The sequence below is a fragment of the Triticum dicoccoides genome, chromosome 7A (genome assembly GCF_002162155.2).
Source record: "Triticum dicoccoides isolate Atlit2015 ecotype Zavitan chromosome 7A, WEW_v2.0, whole genome shotgun sequence".
Lineage (NCBI taxonomy): Eukaryota > Viridiplantae > Streptophyta > Magnoliopsida > Poales > Poaceae > Triticum > Triticum dicoccoides.
Genome location: NC_041392.1, coordinates 126,161,117 through 126,169,231, shown reverse-complemented (window position 1 = coordinate 126,169,231; position 8,115 = coordinate 126,161,117). Strand labels below are relative to the sequence as shown.

Below are 8,115 nucleotides of genomic sequence, written 5' to 3'. Positions count from 1 at the left end.
ATGTCAATAATAAAACGCAATGGCATATATACATTCAACGGGCTATATCTTCCATGTCTCTTCCATATCTGAAAAGGGCAAATGAAATTATGTTCAGTCGAGCACACATAAGACTTATCAGCCCATAAACTTCCAATTCGAAATATATATACAAGTTCTTTATGTGTTTCAAATACTTCCTTTATTCCATTACAAAATCATGAGGAAAATACATAAAAAAGCAGCAACATCATCAAACAACAGCAAACTTTGATAGTTACAATTACACAACTTTTAAACTTCTCAAGTCCATACTCTGTTCACTGCTCTCGTGTCAGTACTTGGAGGCTGGACCGTTGTAGCAGCTTTATTAGACGGGAAGAAAGCACACAAAAATCAAACTAGGGACAGCATAATCATGTATGATTCCTCTCAATTGATTTAGTTGTAGGCATCCGGGTTGGCGATAAGGTAGGCCTCGGCGGCCTTGAAGATGGCCGTGACAGAATCCTTGGCCTTGGTGATCTCATCCTTCACCTCCACGCGTGGCAGCAGCTTGTATGTTGATTCCACCTTCACCACGCTCCCGCCATTAGCTGTCGGCTCCACCTTGATGTGCGATGTGGCCGTCTCAATTTCCGTGCCGATGCCACCACCCTCGATGATGGTTGACTTGGACTCGCACTTGTCCGCGTCAATGAACTCGAGCCTCTCCTTCATGAGGTTGAAGGGCATGGCTGCAAGATCAACTCTGTTCTACGCTTTGACAATTTGTACCAGACTGCAGGTGATATGAGTTGTATGTGATGCATACTTGAGGTGAAGTTGAACTGCCTGACACTGCCGATGCCACCTTCTCCTTCAACGGGGTGGGCACTGGCGACAATCTGTGGCGCAAGCTTGGGGGCCAGGGTGTGCCAGTCCATGACGCCGGCACGGAAGAGGCGCGATGCAGCGACCGGCGACTCAATCTCATGGGTCCAGCTGTTGGTGGAGGCCATTGCTATGATGATCAAACTAGTACCAGTGCAAGTGATGTGAGCTGTGACTGTTGTAATGGCGCAGAGCTGCTTGATTTCCTGTCGAGCAGAAGTGAGCCCTATAAATAGGGGCTTGAAAGCAGGGGTTGGTGAAGCTTAAGCAGGGGATGGGTCTGGTAAGTGGAGACTGGTAAAGGCGCCAAAGAGGTTTTCCAAATTGGATGGCACCGTCGGTCGGCTAACCTTTTATCATTGCTGGGTCTGAAAGCTCGCGCTTTTGTCAATCTTTAGTGTTATCTTTAAGCGCTTGTCAATCTTTAGTTAGGAGAAGAATGTGTTCTCTATCCAATTGGCACCACGGTCCGCGTGGGGAAATTGTTGTAGTGCTAGTACGTGATTATTAGCCAGCTGTGTTACCCATTAACAAATGCATGTGGGTGTGTACATGTATCATTACACGTAAATCAGCTACTAGTTGAGATGCTGGGTTGCATTCGTCTGTAATCATAGTTTGCTCGCCGCATGTGCTGGCAAAACACACGTTATTGTTTTTTCTAATGCAAAACCATTGAATATCACACTTTATCATCTTTGACCATGTACAATGCAAGCTGATTAGAGAGATGCCTGTGAAAGTGAAATTTTAAGCATTGATGCTTTTTATTTGTATAGCACTTAGGCACGTTTACTATAAATACAAAAAATGACGCTAAACAAAACTTGGTTTATTTTTTAAGCAACTAACCAAGGACCTTGCACTGTATCTAGTCAGTTTTATTCAAGAGATGGTCAGGGCATCTCCAATGCGGTACGTCATTTCGGCCCTTGATTGTTTTGGCACTTTTAGGACGTGGACCCCTGATTTGGGCCATAATTCTCAAGACCGATAAGTTCGGGCATCCTCTGTGTCGGACTCTGGCAGCCTGGACCAACCCAAACCCATCGGAACCACCCCGCACCCCCTCGAACAATGCTCAAGCCTTGATGTACCCCTGCCATTCCACCCAGCCACCTCTCCATCAAGCCGTCGTCGTTGGATCCATCACTCGCCCTTGTATCGTCCACCCCAACCATTGTCGTCCATGCCGGACACATGGCACAACAAGTGTTCGGTCAAATTCCATAATTCATTCTTTGACATCTTCGTTGTATAGTTTCAGGGAAATACGATGGATCCAGACAAGGAGTACTTTTAGAAGGAGGAGCTCATGGGTTGTTCTTCATTAGATAATGAGGAGGAAGACAATGAAACGACGGTAATGATGGCATCTTGAAGAGACGAGCATGTTCTCGGCTCCAAGGGTTCATGATATCGAGTGTTGAATAATTTGAATTTCAATTTGAACCATGTTATTTGGAAACTTTATATTTTGATTGAATATTTATATTTTAACTATTGTTGCATTGAAATATTTATTATTTTAATTATTGTTGCATTCTAATATTAATCTTAGAATTATTTCAGTGTTAGGAGAATGACTTCGAAAAAAAAGAAGAGGGGCATACAAGTAGGGGTCTTTTGGGGGCTACCATTGGATGGCCAGCGCCTGCCCGACTGTCAATGAACACGTTTGGACGTGTCCACGGACAAATGGAGGAGTTTGTTTGATGTTTGCTGCTGGAGATGCCCTTAGATGGGTTGCATTTGAGATGTCGGCACACTGTTTGGTGCTTGTCTTTATGTCCATTAACTTTGAAGAAGGATAAGAGTTTGTCGTTCGCAACCAAAGATCTAATTGAGCGGCAATAAAAAGGTGACTAGTCCCTAAATTCATTTAAAAACTAGTAAATAAAAGGCTCACTTAGTAGGCCTAAGAATCTACCGCTTCATCTCATGACTCGGGCGCACATGTGATTAGCTTTTCCTACCTCCCGTTGGCGCCACCGTCGGTTTCCTCGTCCCATGTGGCCTTTAGGGCCATGGAGGCACGGTCGACCCCGGCCTTGCCGGCGGGAGGGATATTGCTTCGTTCTTAGGTGTGGATCGCTTAGGGTTTTTGTCCTGCTCGGAAAGGCTAGATGCTTCAAGCTTAATTTGCGAGCGACGAGGACCGAATTACTTTTTGGCTCATGGCAAAAAGCTTTGATATGTCCTTAACAGAATGGTGGATTTACTTTGGCTTCACCAACAATGACGGCCATGGCCGTTATGCCCACGACGCGCTACACCCGCCTCCAGTACATTTATTCTATGAGATGAGGATGGCCATGGCCGTTATGCTCACGACATGCTACATCCGCCTCCAGTACATTTATTCTATTAGATAAGTTTTGAAGTCCATAAGTATAGGGCCAGTTGCATTGAGTGTCCTACTATCCAATATTTTTATTATGTTACCACTATCAGATTTAATCCTTACAATGGGCGAGAACAAGAGGATTGACAATCCTCTTACCTTCGTTGGGTGCAAGCATTTTGCTTTGTGTGTGTCCAGGTGCCGTCTATCTTGTCTGTGTGGTGCTTCTATTGGTTCGATAAACCTTGGTTCTTAACTGAGAAAACTAATATTTGCTACTATACTACTTCATCCCTTTCTGTTCGCGGAAAACCCAACACTACACTAAGTTGCACGTCCCAATTTGAAAAAATGGGATATGAGAACATTAAATCTCTAGGCCCCAATTTCTGAAGAGAAACTTGAGGCTTGGCCGAGCGCTAACAGCTTGAGACTTTTTTTCTGAAAAGACTAAAGTCATATATTAAGTATCACAAGTCCTTACAAACACACCTTTATAAAAAAATCACATCCAAATTCTTAGGGGTGCTGAAATCTTCTTCCTCCTACATCCACCGACGGCGACCATGAGCAAAGCTCAATGCCGCCTTTGCGTCTCCAACTCGGTGGAGCAAACTTTTTAAAACCAAGGAGCTCTTAGAAGTAGTGGTCGAGAAGTCGTCGATGCAGATCAAAAACACCGCCGACCCTGATCCGCATGACAAATAGCCGTGTCGGGGATGAAAACGCTGAAAAGAGCCTATAGAAACTCCAAAGACCAATAACACCGACCGAATATATATAGATGAAACACACTGGAGACCAAAAAGCCGCTCAGTTCCACAAAGATTTATCGAAGGCTCACCTCCACATGCCCTCCACCGACACTAAGTGCAGGGATATGACAGGGAGACATTATTCTTGAATTGTAGCAACGTCGCCGTGTCTCCTCGCTGCCCCGACCAACACACAAAGACTCCATAAACCCAGTCTAAACCAAGAGTCCAATGTTGTTTCACGCCGATGTCGAGCCAAAAGTCAGTCTGCCGCCATCTAGGACCCTGTCTTGGGGGACCTCCGGACGTCGTTGGCACATGCAACATTGTTGTTCAGCACCATAGGTCAAGAACCACCGTCGCCTGACCGCACATCTCCAGTTGCCACCTGCTCTGATCCGCTACAACTGTCAATCCACATCGCCTGAAACTCCCAGGTGAACAGACCCTCCACCCCCCACCCCCCTACGGCGGCAGCACCAAGAGGGTTGGAGTCTTGGAGATGTAGGCGGCGGATAGGGCTTCTGAGTCGCTCATAACGAGAGGGAAGGACAAGTCGTCAGCAAAGCTACAACGGAAGAAACTAAAAGGGTCTTTTTTGCGAGGAGAAACTAAATGGGTCTAATAGAGGGACTTGGCAAAAAAAATGTGATGGCAAAAATAAAATAAAATAACATATACATTCAAACCGTTTCCTCCTGTATATGAGAAGAGCAGAAGACATTATAGTCACTCGAGCAAACACAAGACTTTCTTGGCCCATAAACTTCCACTTCCTTTTATGTGTTTCGCATACTTCCTTTTATGTTGCTAAAAAAACATACTTCCTTTTATTCCCATAGGAAATCACGAGGAATATACATAAGCAAGCAGCAACATCATCAAACAACAGCTCCCTTTGATAGTTAAAATACACCTTTTAAACTTCTCAGGTCCACACTCTGCTTAATTAGTGCTCTCGCATCACTACTTGGAGATTAGAGCAGCCTTATTATTCAGGAAGAAAGCACACAAAAATCAAACCAGAGAGAACATAATCGTATTTGATCCCTCTCAACTGATTTAGTTGTAGGCGTCTGGGTTGGCGATGAGGTAGGCCTCGGCGGCCTTGAAGATGGCCGTGACGGAATCCTTGGCCTTGGTAATCTCATCATTCACCTCCACGCCTGGAAGCAGCTTGTATGTCGATTCCACCTTCACTATGCTCCCACCGTTTGCTGCCGGCTCCACCTTGATGTGCGAAGTGGCTGTCTCGATCCCCATGCCGATGCCACCGCCCTCGATAAGAGTCGACTTGCACTCGCACTTATCTGCGTCAATGAACTCGAGCCTCTCCTTCATGAGGTTGAAGGGCATGGCTGCAAGATCAACTCTGTGTTATGCTTTTACCATGTGTATACCAGACTGCAGTTGTCTGTGATGCATACCTGAGGTGAAGTTGAACTGCCTGACGCTGCCGATACCACCTTCTCCCTCAACGGGGTGGGCACTGGCAACAATTTGCGGCGCGAGCTTGGGAGCCAGGGTGTGCCAGTCCATGACGCCAGCGCGGAAGAGGCGCGGTGCGGTGACCGCCGACTCGATCTCGTGGGTCCAGCTGTTGGTGGAGGACATATTGTGATGATCAAGCTAGTACAGCCAGTGCAAATGATGTAATCTGTGAGTCTTGTAATGGCGCAGGGTTGCTTGGTTTCATGGAGAGCAGAAGTGAGGGCTATAAATAGGGCTCGGAGCCGGGGTTTGGTGAAGCTTGGCCGGATGGGTCTGGTGAGTGGGGACTGGTGAAAAGGCGTCAAAGTCAGGCGTCGAGTTTTTCCAAAATGGATGGCACCGTCGGTCGGCTGTGCCTTTATCATCACTGGGTCTGAAAGCTGGCGCTTTTATCAATCTTTGTTAGGTAAAGAGGAAGAATGTGTTCTCTATCCAATTGGCACCACGGTCCGCGTGGGGAAATTGTTCTAGTGCTAATCTGCGAGTTGGTGATTAGCCAGCTGCATTACTAATTAGTGAATGCATTTGAGCGTGTACGTGCATGTATCATGTACTAATATGTTGCACGTAAATCAGCTATATGAGATGTTGGATTGCATGCAGTTTGTAATCATATGTTGCTCGCCACATGTACTAGCAAAACACACGTTAATATTTTGCTGGCCGCATGTAGGAGTACTAGCAAAACACACGTTATGTTGGAAAGTTATAGGCAATTTTGTGATTAATTCTAGTAAACGAGTCATCACATAAACAGTTATGAGCCATGTACACACACCCCTACTACTAAACGTATAATTGACAATATGGACATTTGCTTAATCGTACTCACTTTCATACTAGTTCCATTGTGCAAAAAGAAACATTCTGGACTAAGTATGAAATATGGAGGCCATTCTAGATCTTGTCAAAGACCCTTTCTACCGTGGATAGCATGAAAAACAATAGTACTGTGCTTCCGAATTACGAGATAGTACTGTGCTTTCTACAAGGGAGGGAGTATGAAACAAGGGTGTGTAGTACATATGTCATCTGCTTTCTAATTGTATTTTGAGTAGATACAAAATGCATTTTCAAAAGCAAGGGATACCTTTTCATGTGGGATACCTTTGTTGTAATACATATATCTCTCCGTCACACGATTGATTATAAAGAACCAGAAAGTGGACATATTGTCGGTTGGCGGTTGTGCTTGACAGGAAAAACGGAAGGACGTCAAATGCTTCCACCCGAAGAAAGAATTGTTCCGGTGCACGCAAACAACCCTTGAGAAGTTGAGATGTTTCACTGTGGAAATGGGCGTAAAGCCCTAAACGATGTTTCACTGTGGAAAAGCACGGAGTGAAAAATCGTCACTCGTCTCTTCAGGGCAATGTGAGGTGTGGAAGCGCGCAGGCCGCGTAGACTCATTGGTAGCCACGAGCACCACCACCCCCACTATTAAAGTTTCCGTTGGGAGGAAGGATCTTGAGAGCAGCAGCACATATTTTTCCTTGATTGGTTTGAATTGCTTACCACATAGCAGCACATATTTTTCTTTGATTAGTTTGAATTGCTTACCTAACATAGGCTTGACACCGACCCCTCCTCTGCACTGACCCCGAACCGAAACGTGAGCTGATGGCTGTGGCTTTTTTCATTGTGGATTCGAAGCAGTACAATCATCTTATTCTTTCTTTCTTTTTACGGGGAATCAATCATCCTATTCTTAACCTACTAAAATTATAAAACATGACTAATACTTAAATAAACTGAGTTACTAAAACATATATTCACATTCTCGTCAATGCATAATTTTTACACGGACAACGGTACAATTTGCTTGTTGTCGAAGACTACTTGTGCATGAAAATATAATTTAGCACTCACAAGTATTGCGAAAATAAAATCGGGTTATTCAAACTACTAATATTCAAGGAGCTCTCGGAGGGTATAGAAAGTCAGGGTTGGCAACAATGTTTTTCGCGCGCAAGGGCTTGGTCGGTAATGATGTTTTCCGTCCAGGCCTACCTAAATAACCTAGGTTCGTAAAACTGTTCTCCAGTTAGAGGAATAAGTTTGAGCTTTTTGGCGCAGGATCCGTAACACCCTAGTGGAAACATTGTTTATGTAGGCTGTGGTAAAACTCAGTCGACTGAGTTTTAGTGAAGTGTCAGTCGACCGGCCTAGCCATTAGATTTTGTTTTGGTACTTAAGACTACTAGTAGACTGCCCTTGCGTTGCCACGGCATTTGAAAATTTGTATTGGTTGCATGTAAAATTTTACATACATAGAAAGATAGGCAATAACAAATGAAAAAAGTAATTGGAATCTAATTCGCTTGCAATGTACTTCGATAAAAAAAATTGTAATTCGACCCTATACACCTGATGCACAAAATAAAGAAGGTGGTACACAAACATTGAACTCTTTATTCTGCAATGCATTACAAATGATAATAACACTTGAATGCCTTTTTTAGTTCTTAAAATCAATTGCATCATGAAAGCATGTGCATTGTTATTATCCATTAATTAAAATCAACACATGAAGGATTTTTTCGTTTAAACAAATGTTTCAACCAAAAACTTCATTGCAATATGCAATTGGCTGGCAAACTATTACATAATATGGATTTAGGCGCTTGAAACCATACAATTTACCATTTAGAAAGTACTACAGAAAAACACATC

The 8,115-nt window shown here is 44.0% G+C and overlaps 2 protein-coding genes across 2 annotated transcripts; both read right to left on the bottom strand.

The window, feature by feature from the left end:
- Positions 1-232: 232 nt before the first annotated feature.
- On the bottom strand, positions 233-1,041 carry LOC119327829 (pathogenesis-related protein 1-like). Its single transcript, XM_037600912.1, has 2 exons — positions 794-1,041; positions 233-716 (listed from the first exon to the last, which is right to left on the bottom strand). The coding sequence occupies exons 1-2, from the start codon at positions 978-980 to the stop codon at positions 421-423; spliced, it is 483 nt and encodes a 160-aa protein (XP_037456809.1). The 5' UTR covers positions 981-1,041; the 3' UTR covers positions 233-420.
- Positions 1,042-4,756: 3,715 nt separating this feature from the next.
- LOC119331914 (pathogenesis-related protein 1-like) lies at positions 4,757-5,638 on the bottom strand. Its single transcript, XM_037605091.1, has 2 exons — positions 5,379-5,638; positions 4,757-5,309 (listed from the first exon to the last, which is right to left on the bottom strand). Exons 1-2 carry the CDS (start codon positions 5,563-5,565, stop codon positions 5,014-5,016), a joined length of 483 nt encoding a protein of 160 aa, XP_037460988.1. The 5' UTR covers positions 5,566-5,638; the 3' UTR covers positions 4,757-5,013.
- Positions 5,639-8,115: the final 2,477 nt, after the last annotated feature.

Excerpts from the sequence above, each read along its gene's own strand:
- LOC119331914 (XM_037605091.1), bottom strand. The coding sequence starts at position 5,565 with ATGTCCTCCACCAACAGCTGGACCCACGAGATCGAGTCGGCGGTCACC. Across the intron at positions 5,310-5,378 it reads GCAGTTCAACTTCACCTCAG|CCATGCCCTTCAACCTCATG; the intron begins GTATGCATCACA and ends TTGATCTTGCAG.
- LOC119327829 (XM_037600912.1), bottom strand. The coding sequence starts at position 980 with ATGGCCTCCACCAACAGCTGGACCCATGAGATTGAGTCGCCGGTCGCT. Across the intron at positions 717-793 it reads GCAGTTCAACTTCACCTCAA|CCATGCCCTTCAACCTCATG; the intron begins GTATGCATCACA and ends TTGATCTTGCAG.